Consider the following 16,521-nt stretch of genomic DNA (forward strand, 5'->3'; position numbering starts at 1 on the left):
TCATAGTCCCTGGCCTCTGGCCTGGCACCTGAAGAATAAGACTGATCATCTTGCCTTCATGTAAAAAAAAATATATCACAATATGATGCCGTTAGTGTACCAATGCAGTGCCTTATGCAGCATTAGGTGTGGAAAGGAAACCATGGTAACGATTGTATAACTTTTAACTTTTTTGAAAGAAACTGTTTTTTATTTTTATTTAAGCTTGGTAACCAAATAAAGAAGTAAATAAGGTTTTCAGATACCTACCGCATTTTACAAAATTACAATTCGGTGTTTAAATTAAAAAGTATTATACGCATTGGATGTCTTTTATAAAAGTAAACTTTAATAGAAAATAATTGTTATCAAACATTCATACATAATACCAAAATCCACTTATCTAATTTGTTTTTAATAGTTTATGAACGGGTTTCGGGTACACCTTATTGTCGAATCCCTGCTCTTGATAATGCAGAGTGCAAGGCTGAATCAACTCTTGACCAAGCTGTCGAATCCACTTATTGGAAACTGTAATACAAAATACAATGTTACATTTCGACTGTGTTTAGGACTCAGCCTTTAAAAACTACAATTTTGGCCAAAGTTGTTTTATTTCTTATTATATGTGTTTAACGAATAACACGAGTCTTATACACATTCTGGCAAAAATTTTGTACAATTTTGGTACCAGAAGATGTTAGCGGTTTAATTACTACTTACTAGAATATGTATAAGACCTGCATAGTTGGTTAAAAATATATTTAAAGCCATGAAAACGTTTTTTTTCCTGTCCTGGAAAAGTTGATTTTATTGGTTTAATATAGTATTTTAAGTGAACGGAGATCATGTCATATCTCTCATATTATAGACTCCATACATCATTCTGTAACGCACAGGATTGTATTTAGTTTTATCCCTTAAACTTCTGCACTCTGCGTATCAGAATTTTTATAGATTTAAAAAGTTACCCCATTTCTCTCCTTGTAATACGGGACAAGCAGCGTGACGAGTTGCGAAGTTTCCTTCTCCAGAGGGAAACAGGTTTAGCCAGAAAACTGCAGTTCCTTTCTTTGGCTTTACACTCAGCCCGATATCTGGGAACACGGTGTTCCCTCCTTGAGCCACATCTGTCATCTATAATGAATGGAATCAATTTTCAGTTACAAAACTTCAATGTTCTTAATGTGACATTGTTACATTATACTAATGAATGCATCAAACTAAACTCACATAAAACAAAACTGTTGCTATTCTGTTTCCTTGTTGGGATTTGCTACCAAAACCATTTAAATCTTCTTTCTGGAAAGATATGAAAATGTAAGAGTAAAAATTAATATATGGAATATGCATTGTCAGTCTGGAGACCTTTGTACAACTGCAACTCTTTTAACTTGGGAAGAGTTCAGCTGAAATTTTTGTGCTACATAAAGTTCAAAAAGGGTAAACCTATAAATGAAATTTGCTACCAAACTTTGATGTGTGAGTTGAAGTTACCATTGCCCTTCACCAGAAGGACAATTGCTGACCTCACTCTAATGCACAAAGTGATATGCACCATAATAGATTGCCCAAAACTACTGTCCCTGATAAACTTTCGTGTACCCACAAGGACCACCAGACTCCAACACATGTTCCAGTGTGAGTACAATAGGACAAACTTTACCCACCATTCTCCCCTGGCACGCATTCACAGAACAGCTAATAACTATGCTGAGCTGTTGGACTTGCTCCACACCACTCCTGCTGCTATCAAATTAGCCATCCTATCCATCGAATGACCATCCTCTCAATTCCCTCCTATTTAATGTGTTTTTCCATTCATCTTCACTTTATTTCCTTTTTCTTTTTAGAATGAATTACATGTTAATTGTAATAGTTATGATTTAATTTTTGTTATTTTCTGTAATATTTTATTTACTTTTAACTATATATTGTAAGAGCCCACGGGCGTTTATTAAATAAATAAATAAATTCTCCTATTGTTCTTCTTATGGCGCCATTCCAATGTAGAGGTTGGCTGTCATCATGACAAATTTCATTTTGTCTGCAGTCGCCTTAAATTAGGATTTGCAGCTACAGCGAAACCAATCTCTTAAGTTTTTAATTGGGGAGATACGTGATTTCCATATATTTTACTTCAAATTTTCCTTTTAAAACGGACATTGTAACTGGATTTTTTTGTATTTATGTTTACTGAGGAAGCTAAAGTAATTTAGAATTTTATAAGAGAAGAAAAGTACAAAATAGTCTGAAGTACGTTGCGAGGAAAGATTGATGGAAAACGCAGTGCAGGACAAAGACCTGTCTCCTGGGTCAAAAATTTACAAGAGTAATTTAACTGTAGCTCCAAATCTTTATTCATTGCAAAATAAATTGCCATGCACCATAAGAATTTTATAAATACCAACTAGTCTAGATGAAAAAATATGATAAATCTTTTTAGTATATACCTTTGAAAAGTCGTAATGTGGAGCATAATGACCACCAATTCCGTAGTTAGCAATTTGTAGTTCTTCCGAAGATCCCATGTAAAGTCCTGTCATGTCCCCAACTCTCTGCGTTATAGTGGATATTATTTTGCTTTCATGATCCTTGATCCAGGCTGCTTTACTGATGCGATCAATAACTTTAAGTGATACTCCGGTATTCGAATCTACCACAGTTGCCCGAATGAACTGAAATTCAGCAAATATATGTCTTGTACTATGAGCATATGAATGCAGATGAGGTTGTAAAATTATTGTGAATTTTAGTCTTAAAAGCTTACACAAATAACATTTTCAATCAAAAGCTATGACTGACCCTGACTGAGTTGTCAAAAATAACCGCATCGTTCTCTAGGATGCAGAATTTTTGGGAAGACGAGGAGATGGATATTCCTCGGTCTGGTGGTATTGACTTTCTAAATATAAAATCCATAAATATTGTGAAAAGGAATGGTGCAAGCATGCAGCATCGTTGAATCAGTTTGTGACAATATTGTTCATTCTAATCCAGCATTCGCAATTCAAGTGAAGGGCTTTAATTATTACAGTAAAAATATTAAGACTTGAAGTATTCTATTTAAAAAAAAATTAAATATATTAGATAAACAAAATTGATGAAAGGAATGCTCTGTTTGCTTTCTCTTAGTTGTAGCTAGTATGGGAATACGCCAGTGCTCGACACAATGAACAATATTGTTCACAAACATTTGGATATAATCTATTAACACAAAATTATTATTTTGTGTAATAATATTTATGGCTTACAATTGTCTACAATTTACCAACATACATATTATTTTCTCTCCGACAGCTCATATTATAAGCATTGAATAGATTGACTACAATAATAATTAAAGCTAACATTGTGAGATAAGGCTAGGTTGATCTTACCCTTGGCTTAGCAGTTTCTTTGATATATTCCATCTCCCTATCATACATGACATCATGAAATACCACCACATATGGGTCCAAGTAATGCTCCTCCAGTTTAAAGGGAGCTAGTTTCAAAAATGGATGTGTATCCGAGAAATAGCGGCATTTTAAACTAGAAAATTATTTGTTCTAAGATAAGTTGGTAGAGGTAAAAAGAACTCACGGAAGGTATTAGAAAGGGTCGTTAGTTGATATTCTGAATCTGACAGAACATGGACATAACAATAATTACCAAATTTTTCGATTTGATATTTTCTATCATAAAAAATAATATATTATTCTACCCTGTGAATATTGAGATAGGTATGGCAAATAATATGAGAAGTCTCTTATGCCAAAAACGATGTGGCATGATCAAATAAATCAAAATCTCGAATCTGGTGATGTCAAAAGCAGAACATAACCAAAGAACTTTTTTTTAAAAAAAAAAAGAAATATTAGCATTCTTATAATTTACCCAAATATTTCAATTTTGGTGGCCATTTTCAACGAGTTGTAAATAACTCACTATTAGAAAATGGAAATCAAGTTGGGGTAGAGTGGGGTTTTGTTTCTGGCCTGTGAGTCCGCAACACTAGCCACGGGACCACAATTTGCATGACAAGATGTATGAATGTGGAAGAAGATACGAATAATAGATGATAGATGCATGTATCTTTCCATCCTCTCTGCCTAACAACAACACTAAAGAAAATGATAAAATTGTAGCAGTAGCAATATTTTTATTATCATTTTTTTTATATGGGCGTCAACACTGCATATTTAGATTTGACTTTACACTTTTTTTTTGCTATGTGCTCTCTTTTTTAAAAATAAGGCCATATATTTATTTTAACTCCACAAAAAGTTAAAATATTTGGACTCCTTTGCCTCGTTAAAAATGAAAAATATGATGGGCAAGTTGTTTGTAAAACATAGAATAGAAATAATAATAGTACAAAATTAAATAAACATACTTTTTCTTTACACGTTCGGGTAACTCGAGGATTTCTCTACAAAGTTCTGAATAAACACTTTCAGGTATGTAGGGTTGAAAACTTTTGCTTTTCTATAAAAAATGTGTAAACATGATAAATAAATAAAAAATCAGTAACTTGATTTTTCAAGTTTTAAAACGTGGGTAGAATGGTGAGTGTGTAATGTAATCAGTTAAACCGGCCAATGAGAGATCATACTTATGTTAACCTTGCGGAAGTCTGAATTTACAGGACTTCCTGTAAACACCGAGACTAACCTCTAATGTGTGCTGCAGTGCCCTGTGGAGCCGCGCTGTCATCACAGATGAAATATGCAGGGAAAAAACATGCATCTTTTGAAGCAAATGGAAAAAAATCTTCTTTTATAAGAAAACCCTATTTATGGAGAAGAAAATTTAACGAAAGTTCAGAAAAGGTCTGTTTTTTACATATTGCAGCTATTTTTTACTTCAAAAGAACTTTTCTGATAGTTATAGTAGTTGCATTTATCACACCATGGGTTTCAGAAATAATTTTAAAATGAAAAAAAATGTAATGTTTATGTTTGCATAGATTTAAAATCCATTTAACACTCGTGCTCTGTCAAAATTTATTTGTACAGAATATCGGCTTATTTACACATAGACACGCCCTATAGAGTAAAATATTGAATAGTATGGACACGAAAACATACCCATAGTTACTGAGTTTTTTAAACCAGGGCTGCATTCAATGAGCATGCATATACTACAGAAAATTGAAGGATACTGTTTTTGGTGTATAAAAATGAGTTCATTTTAATGTTTACAATCAACATTCATTTTTGGTGGATCACAATCGAATTCTTTCTTAAAATTTCTTTCACTGGATTTTGGGAAATGCAAAAATAATATAAATTTTATAATATTTTTAAAACGTATTCCTATCAGTGCATCCCTGTTAATAAGAAAAGCTTCGCAATTGCGCCGCTAGGCGTAGTTTGATGTTTTTATTCTTAGAGGTGGGGGTCAGTACTATGCAAGCTCCTGACGCCACTGCGACCTGTGAAGATCTATTGTGACAGATCCCCGTGAATAGTTCTCGTCCTCCAAGCCCAGGTCTCTAAAGAGCCTGGTTGCTGTGTGCAATGCGAGAGTTCTTATTTTGATAAATATCCCCCTCCCGGCCCAGATCCGTAAAGTATCGGGCAATTAAGTAGGGGGCGAGCTCTTTAACATCCTCGGGTTTAACAAGTGGTCGCCCGAGGAAAAGGCTCTTTTTATGATGTAAAGCATCACATTCAAACAGAATGGTTTGATGTTTACAGGAAAAAATATTTTTTACACTTTGTTTATTTATTTTTTTTACACTTTATGTCACAACTTGATAAGTACAAAAGTATATCATTTGATGCTTGGGTTAGTCAAAAGAAAAGAAAAATAAAAGAAAATATATTTCGTATTTTCCAAACCTGGAAAAAAGCTTTTATAAACCTTATCAAGATCAAATATAATATAATAATCAATGTCGCATTTTTCACACTCGTTGTTCTACGATTCCGGCGAAATATTTACCAATAAAAAGTTACATGATCCTTTTTACAATTTTAATCTGAAAGGTTCTTACACGGTTTCATAACACAAACAGGCATTTTGGTTTTGATTCTAAGCGTCACACCGTGGTCGAAGAACAACTAAATACGTGTCGAGCATCATTTAAGTGTCATCATATTTGAGGGCTCAGGGCGCGTCTCTATGTATTAATTGGTCGATGGTGCAGAAGAAGAATTCGTGTCGAGCTGTCTTGTGACAAGTGTAAGCGTTTAAAAATTAAATATTACAGCATGGAATTGACAGAATTTTGGATTGCAATAAATAAAGCTGAGTGAATTTTAACTAATGGTGCATAGGGATCTGCATTGGTACACCAATCGCAGCATATCTTGGTCATATTTTTTTTGTTACATAAAGATAAAATACCATTAAAATACCGGTACCAGTCCAGGGACTATGAAATATTCTGGTGTGAAAACACCCTTTTAAATAAATATTTCATATTAACATTTTATTTCCATCGACACATTTGCAAGAAGCTGGGTTTTCGTCAGTGGCCGTGATAAAAAGCAAGTATGGACCAAAAATCAATATAGAAATAAAAGTGCGAGAAAAGCCAAAAAAAGAAACGAGACTGGCAGTGTCCAGTTTGATTCCACGATTTAAGAAAATGTGCGGTGACTTGTACTCAAAATTTATGCATTTTACAACGATTTGCTTTTTATTTCTTTGTTCATCAACAATTACTAACCACATCAGGTGTTTGGCGAATAGTGTCCTCATAACTCACAATATTATTCTGAACTCGAGTATTATTGGGATTTATTTCTAGAACTTGTTTAGAAAATGCTACTGCATCAGAAAGATTTCCTGGAAATAAAATCATATAAAACTATCTTGTTTTCATACCAATAAATATTAATACATATGTTTCAAATTCATAATATTTCTTTAAAACTAAATTTTTGCCTATGATTTTGTTAATAAAATTGAGTTATATTAATGGCTGCTTAAATTCACTTAGTTTTATCACTAATAACTGATTTCAATGTTGTCAAGACATGGTCAGATTAGAATTAATTTTAAACAAACTATTAAAAATAATATATCAATAAATAAATTTAAAGTAAATCTAAAGAAATTTTTTGAACATGTGTAAAAACTACATTAAATTTTAATTAGTATGAATGTATTAATGTTTTATGTTTTTTTAATTTATTTATCCTATGTTTTTTTTTCTCATGTATTCGTATATTTAAAATTATATAAACTCTTATAAATTGGTGTTAATTATATAAACTCTTATAACTACAATAGTGTAAGTCACTCTCCAAGCACAAGAGTTTGTTTCTTTTTTTGGAGAGTTAAAGTGTTAACATTTACTAGATGTATGAAAGTAGATCTGTTTAGAATTTTTTTAAAAACGTGTACCTTTTATGAAATTTATTAATAAAAAAAATAATTTTTAAAAACGTAAGCTAAAAAAAAACCCCTATGAATTCCATAAATATAAGTATAACTCATTTCAGTTTGACAGTTTTCATAGTTATAATAAATCATTAAAAAAATTATGTTGATTGTTTCAATTTTCAATTATAATAAACTCTCACTAACTGATCAGCAGATATATTATTTTAACAAAAATATTTATACTTGCGTACCTCAATTTTTAAATTTTTTAATATTTGTATTTTGTTGATGATTAGTCAGTCAAAAAAAGAGTAAAAAATAATAGCACTGGCATTTTTATGATTTTTCTCCATCACAACACTTTAAAAACAATTTGAAAATAGAACATCGTGTTGTCTTGATCAATAAGAAAACCATCCACCCATAATTTGGTGCTGCCAGTGTAAAAATCAGTAAATAGATTGAGTTTCTCTCTAGCTGCTCTCTGGTTTCTCTTCTGACATTACTTGATGAAAAATATGTTTTCTTAATTTTATAAATTTCTCTTTTTTTTTTACATAAATACTGTTATTTAGTAATACCTACCTGATAAAAACGCATTGTAGGCAATATGTTCAAGAATAAATTCTTTCGACACAGTTTTAGAACTTTCGTTGTCATATATATGCAATGATTCTGTCATCCATTGGTTTGCGTGATAGTGATTGTTTATATTGTACATTTGTCTCCCCAATTCAAAGCATTCCTCAGCTTTCATTGGATCACTGCAAAAATATTTCATTCAAGTTCTATGGTTATTTATTTAAAATTAAACACTTTGTAATTTTTACCACATAAGAGTTTAATATACATATAATAACACCCCTAGTTTAAGGTATTCTGAATTACCCATCATCAGGTGTAAATATAAACTTTACAAAAGTTTTGTTTAATAAATTCAAAATGTACATACATACAAATACATTTTATCAATATTTATTTATTCCTATTACCTGGTGAAGAAGAACTTAAAAGTACTACAGGAAACTTTCAAACCTCACCTGTATTGGACACCATTGAGTTTTCCCATTGCCACATCACGTGTGGCTAAGTGATACAAGTCTTGCAGTCTTACTAATGCTTCAGCGGCTCCACTTAAATCCTCAGATGTTGGAAATGTCAGGCGAGATTTCAACTCAGCGACATTACTAGAAAAATCTGCATAAATACCTTGTCAATAGTATGTCTGTTTTTCATGTGCTTATTTATGTTTTACGTTTTACACTCAATGGACTTATTTTAAAAACAATCAGTAAACAAGTCACTCATAATTTAGTGTTGCCGGTGTTAAAACAAGTTTTCAGATTCTTTGTGACAAGGGTTATTAAGTCGGATTATAAATTTCAACTCTTTTTGACACAGGTTATTGAGTCTGATTGTAAAGTAAGTTTTTATTAAAAAAGAGTCAAAATCAGTAAAAATAAGAAAACTTGATTTTACACTAGCAACACCTACTTATGAGTGATTTGTTTCCTGATTGGTCATGACAAGATCACAATGCTCAACACATTTAAAAACTGTTGTCCAATACAGGTGATTATCATAAGAGGAAAATAATAGCACCTTATTATTTTATAGTTTTATTTTGACAGACTTTTGTAGATATTAATATTGATTTCTTTTATTCTGGACCAGCTTATTTATTTAATCAAATATACAATATAAGTTTTGATCATTAATCTTAGGTATATATTATTATTTAATATATATATATATAATTTTCGAACTAGTTACATTTTGTTTCTGCACTTTAAAATATGTACCCATTTAATAACAAAAAAATACTTAAATTTATTTAAAAATATGTAAATACACTTACTAGCAGCAGTTTTAGTAATAACATTTTCAACTTCAGGCCAATCTAGAGTAATGTGTTTAATTATTTTGAAAGCATTTATAGGATTGGACAAATAGCTACTAACATCTTTCATGGCAGTTTCATATTGAGAACGGTAAATTTTTAATGTTCTGTAAAATAAAATAAATTAATGCTTATCTTCGCATAAAATTGGCATACAATTATAGATATATGTCATGTTACAAACTTACTTCTTCAATGCCTTCAATTGATCTTCCTGTTGCTTTATGTGAGCGTTTAGAGACACTAACAAAGCATCTTCAGTTTGGAGAAGTGACTCCATACCTGCCATAGCAGTGTACACTTCCGCCTGAACTTTTATGAAAATACACAGTAACCACAAAAACCAAACGATCCAATTCATTTTACTTGTGCAATTTATTGAAATTAAAATCGATTGGTATCTTCTTATTTATAAATGTGTACTGTGTACTGCACTGATTATTTTTTATTTTCAGTTACAGAAAATCTAAAACAGTTTTTGTTTGTGCTAATTACAGTTCTAATATTAATATTTCTATGCCCAAGGAGCCCACAGACTACATTTAAAAGTACTTACCTAATTGGCTATGCAAAATACTTATTTCGAAGAAGGAAAAAGAACAAGTTTCATACCAATTTGTCTTAATAATGTACAGATAAACTTTTCCAACAAACTATTTATTAAAATTTCCAGTTTGTACATACAGTAGGGCCTTGACAATCCGGACAGGCAAAAAACAGGACCTTGGCGGATTACCAAGCTGCCTAGATTGCGGTCTGCAATACTTTAAAGTTAATAAAACATATATTATATAGCTTTAAAAATTTCTTTAATTATCAGAAGACTACCTCGACAATTTTAACAACGATGAATAATAAACATGAAGGAACGCCGTACATTTGAAATGAAGCTAAAAAAACAGAGGTTTAAATGTGTGGTTCTTAACCTTTTTGAGGTCACGGTGCACTTTTAATAATAATAAAAATTGCAGTGGACCAAAATGGCGGGGTGTTCTAGGATCCGGCAAATAGTGCCAGTGAGGCTAAAGGGAAGACGCGTGCAATCGATTTGGCAAAATCGAAATCGTCTTAGATCTTTTGTCGGCTTTCATAATATCCTAAAAACTATACCGGTTTAAGTAATTTAGTTGTCTTAAAAAAGTCTGCAATACTCTTTTGCTTATGTTTTTCCAACATCATTTCAAAAGCGCAGTCTCTTAGTCCACCAAATAACTTTGTGGCTATCAAATTCACTACCCCATTCCAAAGCAGTATCTAATGCTCCCACAACGATCACCGTATAAGCGGGGGTCCGGATTGGCGAGGCCTTACTGTATTTATTTTTCTTAATCAACCGGCTATTTTATAACTTTAGATGAATAATCGATATTATTGAAATATTCCAATTTAATATTTATTTATTTATAAACGCCCCGGGGGCTCTTACAATATCTAGTTAAGAAGTACATAAAGTATTATAGCAATTGACATAAAATTTAATCATAATTATTTCACTAGGATGTTATTAAATGTATTTAAAAAAATAAAAAGGAAATAAGCTCAGAGTAATAATGCGTCAACCTATAGATAAGCCCTATCATCATGTTGCATAGAACGCAAGCGATGTTGGTTAAGCTAGGGTTTCCTAGGACAGCGGTGCCCGTATTTTAACGGCCGTAGTGAACGGTGATGCAGTAGACAGCCGTCGTAACGTCGACTAGAGAGTGGTTTCTTAGGAAAACGGTGTTAAATGGTGTTGATAACACCGTTTTCCTAGGAAACCACACTCTAGTCACCGTTACGACGACTGTCCACTGCATCACCGTTCACTACGGCCGTTAAAATACGGGCACCGCTGTCCTAGGAAACCCTAGCTTTACCAACAAATTGGCGGCCATTTTGTTTTGTTTGACAACATACGCATAATGGTTATATCTGATGTTTTTGTCGCTATGCTTGACTTTGTTTGTAAATAACTTGGATATTTACGTTATTATAAATAAAAATCGACTATGGTGAATTGTAGTATGTTTAATTGCAGCAGTAGGAGCGTCAAAGGTGTTAAAGTTTTTTTTTAGTAACATTAATACACTAAATTTATTTGTCAATTTTTAAAATGTGTAAATGGGGGCTAAATTTCTAACTGTCTATGCGCTCTGTAGCTGCAAGACGTCCTGTAATCTAGCTCCTATCTGTTATAATTTTTTATTGATCTTAATTGAAAACGAGGAACTAGAATCCCAACCGTCCATGCGCTCTGTAGCTGCAAGACGTACTGGGATATTTATTAATTGTACAGCGCCCTTGAGGTGATTTTCACAAAAATGGCGCTATATAAATTATCCAACTATATATATAAAGTAGCCAGTTTTCACAGGTAATTGATTTCAAATATTTTCCCATGATTTACATTGATTTTTGGTATTTATTGTCCCGACACGTGTATTACGTTGCTTAAAAACTTTCCGTATATGGACATATTTACTTCAAATACTGTTTGTTCTCAATTTAGGAGATACATTTATGAATTAAAGTATGTTTACTGTTGATAATGATAGTTGATTACGTGCAATACATCGGGGCCGCAATAGGCATCCATATGAAGTTTGAGTCTTTATCGGGTAGAGATCGATTCAAATTTCACTCGAAAATAGCAACGTTAACCTTGAAATCGCATCTTAAATGACGTGTTCAAATTTCAGGCAGCTACGCTTCGCTGTTTCGGAGATGTGACAGACAAACAAACAAACTCAGGACTTTGGTTCCATGGAGTTGGGATTTATGTCTCAATAAATGTAACATAAGTATATTGTAAATAAAATTAATAAAAATATAAACACACACATGTATTTTCAGTTTTATAAAATAAACATAGGCGAATTATATAAAAATAAATTGGAATAACCGTGCAATAATAAATACACAGGTACATATTTAAAAATATTTACAATGCAAATCAATATACATTTGGCAATTCTCAACCTGAGTACGGCCCATTGTTTTGCTGCGAACTGTAGCTAACTTAATACCTGATAGTCATATAATGGTTTTCCTACGTTTGGGCTCGTCTATAGCATGGCGCATTATTACTCTGAGGAAATAAGTAAAGATGAATAGAAATCAAAAAAATGAGAATTGAAGGGATGGCCATTCAATGGAAAGGATAGCTCATTTAACTGCAGCAGGAGTGGTGTGGAGCAAGTCCATGTTCACTAGGGGAGGGGAGAATGGTGGAAAATATGTGCAAATATTAATGAGTAAAGTTAATAGTTCACTCCAATATACGAGGTATAATCCAGAAAGTGAGTTCCATTTGACAGGGCAAATAAAGCGAGTACATACTGTCGGTATACTGGTAAAACCCTCTAAATGACAAAATTTGAGAAAACAAGTTAAAGATGCAGTCATTGACATATTAATACACATAGATGTCTTGAGCCCTCAAAAATGATGACCCCCAAAGACTCATGCTAAAACGCTCAGTCATGCCAAACACATATTTGTTAAATACGAAAAATAAGTATCCTCCAGTTTTTGATAGCATATGCATGATCGTTAAATACAGCCCTGGTGTAAATAAAAAAAAACTTTGTTATTATGGGGACGTTTTTGTGTCAGTACTTTTTAAAATATTTTACTCTATAGGGTGCGTCTATGTAATAATATGTCAATGAATGCAGTAATGTCATTTTACGAGTTTCATTGACTGATAAAATCCTCTGAATTCTCCGAGGTTTAGTTTCAAAGTAAGCATGTATAAAAACCCTAAAAAGTTTTTAATATTTTTAATGTTTTCTAGTGAAAACCATTAATTGCAGTTACTAAATATTTTTTATCGAAATCTGATCTTGAAACAATTTCAAAGAACTAAAATGCTTTCATGAGTGTGTTATAAGGTTCAAAATATGTTGAAAAGGCTTTCAAGCATTCAAATAGATTTTTTAAAGTACAGTCAGTAATGCATTTAGAGATACAGACAAACAGACTTTACTTTACTTTCACACAGAAAAAAAAATTGTGAAAAAATTTTTTAGACCTTAAACTTTTTTCAACATAACTCCCACCATTTTGTAGGCACTTGTCATAGCGCGGCACAAGCTTTTGAATTCCCCCTTCATAAAAGAGTGACGCCCACATCGTTCGTCGTCGTGCACATTATCACAAACTTCATTGATCTGTCTCATCCATCTTCTTACGGTTGAATAACTTGTCAGTTATCAGATATTCTCAGTACACCTTCAATATCTGCTTATGAATGTGGACTGGTTTATTGTTCTTTGCGAAAATGAATTACAGACCTTATCTCGCAAGCGGTGGGATTTCTAATTTTGCTCGCCATTTCAAACAAGCACCACGACGATGTGATGGCAAGAAATACAAACGGAATTTCCTTTCTGGATTTACCTCGTAATATTTTTTAAAAATAACAAGACTCGATGTAGACAAGGTGATTCATTTTGCAAAACGAATTACATAGTATGTACAAAATATAAAATGTTTTCTTACATAATTATTGAAATTACTTATATTTTAAATAATAAATGTAATTCTAAAGTCTTCACATACTAAACACTGATATCAAATCTGTGTTCAGGTTGTACTAAATTATCAGTAGATTTGAATGATAAATCAATGGTAAAAGCTATTATCTATTTGCACATTAAGATAGGCAGGGCGTATTAAAATATTTTATCCTGATAAAAATGATAAAAACAGTCACATATGCGCGTTCGTCCATAGATTGGATGGATTTAAACAAAGGCAGAATAGTGAATGTTACACAGTGTATGTGGCTACTTAAACCAGACAATGACAAGTAATAAGTCCTGTAAATGCCAAGACTTCTATATTTCCTTCTCAAAAATATTTTCCCTGTCTGTTGCAACAAATTTGATTTGATTTGATTGACAAATTTAATGACATCATCATCTCCCTTTCCCCACCCAGTGTGCATAAGGCACTGCATTGTTAAACCAAATTTAGTATAGTTCGATCACCTATTACATGCAGGTAACGTGATCAGCCTTACACTTCGGGTGCCAGTCTAGGAAAAATGGAATTATTGCAGTTCAAAAAACTTTGAAAATCAATATTTTACTTACATCCTGCCAGGAATCGAGCCCAGAACCTCAAGAATGATAAGTAAACGCGTTTACCACTACACAACGAGGCAAACTTATCTCCGTTTGATATCATTATTCAGGATTTTTACCAGAGAGCACCCATTGAGTCGAAAATTATCACGTTTCCTCTGTGTCCAGGCAGATAAAGAATACAGTTCTTTGTGTGAAATAGAACCAGAACCCTGGGCGAGTGTTTGACACAATCCATCAACCTCAATTCGTACTCAAGAAATTGGACTCAAGACAACAACTTTGTGGGAAATTATGCATAAAGATTTGCATTTGCATCTATTTGAAATTCAGTTGATACAAAGCTTCTTCCGCTAGACTATTTACGACGCCTTACATATGCCAATTTCATGTTACATCTTGCTCATGATAACCATATTTTTCATAAAAAAATCATAATGATTAATAAGGCGCATTGTCAGTTAAATGGATAATTAACAAAATAGTTGGTTTTGGTCAACAGAAAATCCTCGAATTGTTCATCAGTCACCTTTGCATCTATCAAAAGTGACAGTACGGTGCGCTATGTGGTCTGGAGAAATCATTGATCCTTACTTTTTTAAAGATGAACGTGGCGTTACAGTTACTGTTACTAGAGAATGTTACCATAACATGATTAGAAGTTATTACTTTTAAATATCAGAATTGGATGCTTTGCGCTTGTTTAACATGTGGTTCCAACAAGATGGGTGCAACTTCACATACGGCTAAAGTTACGAAGGAATTACTTGGCGATTTGTTTCCCCAACAATTTATCTCAAGATGTCGATTGGCCTCCACGATCACTGGATTTAACAGCCCCGGACTCCTTTTTGTAGGAATATCTAAAGAGCAAGGTTCATGTCAATAAACCAGAAATACTTGAGCAACTTAAACGAAAAATTTGTGACGAAATTAATGAAATACAGGTTGAAATTTTAAAAATGTGACGAAAAATATTATTAAAAAAGCCAACATTTGTCAAGCTAACAGAGGCGAACATTTAACTGACATTGTCTTCCATACATAATTCCCAACATTCAATTAAACATTTATCAACATGAAACTTTTTTCATTTTCCATAAAATTTTACAAAAATAAAGTAGTAAATCTTTCCGGCGAACATCCTCTGTATGTATAAGCGTAAAACTTTTATCGAAAAAGTAACTTGATTTTTAAAAAATCAAACAATTGTAAACAATCAAAAGTATAAAATAAAAAGTATTAATTTTGTGATGTTATATGAACAACAATTTGTTATTTAAGTACTTTGTTCAAAAACCAAAAGGAAGACATAAAAGAATGGGAAGACACGAATCAAGGCAAATGGAGACTTAACATAAGAGGCAGCTACTGCAACCAGTATCAAAAGTCTCAGTCCTTTCCTTTTTAACATATTTAGGGATAAAATTATAGAGCAGGTGACTTCTTCGGGCCTGGGTGACAAAATGAAAAATAAAGTAATCAATACAGTATTTTATGCCGAAACCGCTGCAATATTACCAAAAAATGAAGATATTCTTCAGAGAATGCTCTACAAGTTTCGCATTGCTTCTAAATAAGAACCCTACACTCTATCGCAGGCAAAACTCTTAGATATCAGATCAGAAATAAAACAAAAAGATCTGTCAGTGGTGTTGAAGATATAGTGGGGTGGGGAAGAAGCAGAAGGCGCTTTTAGAGGGACCATATGGACCACATGGAAGATACGAGGATCGCAAAAATCACTAAGTCTGAAAACCCTAGTAGGAGTAGACTACCAGGAAAGCGGCCAAAAAGATGGAAGAACAGCTGGACGTCATCATCTCAGGACATCCCACCGTCACAAACAGGTCATGCGACATAAACCCAGAGGAAGAAGAAGAAGATATAAAATGAGCATCAATACGGGAGAATCAAAGTTTACTTAAAATATGCGCAACATACAGACACTATTGTAGATTTTTTTTTTAAATCTAGTCCAGTATCATTTTTTATATTTGTAAAAATAAAATAAAGTGTTCAGTACACTCAAATCAGTGTTTGATTTCTTATATTATAAGTTTGAATATGGAGTTCTACAAAATAAACACCAAATCAATCAATAAAAAAAGAGGTGTTTAATAAATGTTTCCTTTGAATATGTTTTAAATTTTAAAAAGCCTTTTACCTTTTTAACGTAATACTTCAGCTCATAGCTCGTAACTCACTCACCTCGTATATAAAAATATTTTTTAAAAGTGTGATTTCTCA

General features: G+C 32.5%; 1 protein-coding gene across 3 annotated transcripts; it reads right to left on the reverse strand.

Moving 5' to 3' along the window:
• Positions 1 to 308: 308 nt before the first annotated feature.
• Positions 309 to 16,251, reverse strand: LOC148281082 (prolyl 4-hydroxylase subunit alpha-1-like). Of its 3 annotated transcripts, none has more exons than XM_088227314.1 (12): positions 13,685 to 16,251; positions 9,388 to 9,665; positions 9,158 to 9,306; positions 8,340 to 8,496; positions 7,885 to 8,063; positions 6,641 to 6,759; positions 4,358 to 4,449; positions 3,360 to 3,513; positions 2,433 to 2,657; positions 1,213 to 1,281; positions 951 to 1,116; positions 309 to 510 (listed from the first exon to the last, which is right to left on the reverse strand). In XM_088227314.1, exons 2-12 carry the CDS (start codon positions 9,558 to 9,560, stop codon positions 383 to 385), a joined length of 1,611 nt encoding a protein of 536 aa, XP_088083440.1. In that variant the 5' UTR covers positions 9,561 to 9,665; positions 13,685 to 16,251; the 3' UTR covers positions 309 to 382. The 3 variants fall into 3 exon arrangements, with proteins under 3 accessions (XP_088083440.1, XP_088083441.1, XP_088083442.1); XM_088227315.1 differs by lacking the exon at positions 13,685 to 16,251 and adding an exon at positions 13,215 to 13,433; XM_088227316.1 differs by lacking the exons at positions 7,885 to 8,063; positions 8,340 to 8,496; positions 9,158 to 9,306; positions 9,388 to 9,665; positions 13,685 to 16,251 and adding an exon at positions 7,551 to 7,689.
• Between the last annotated feature and the right edge of the window lie 270 nt (positions 16,252 to 16,521).

The sequence above is a fragment of the Micrasema longulum genome, unplaced genomic scaffold, assembly GCF_059751315.1.
Source record: "Micrasema longulum isolate JH-2025_06_02 unplaced genomic scaffold, ASM5975131v1 h1tg000499l, whole genome shotgun sequence".
Lineage (NCBI taxonomy): Eukaryota > Metazoa > Arthropoda > Insecta > Trichoptera > Brachycentridae > Micrasema > Micrasema longulum.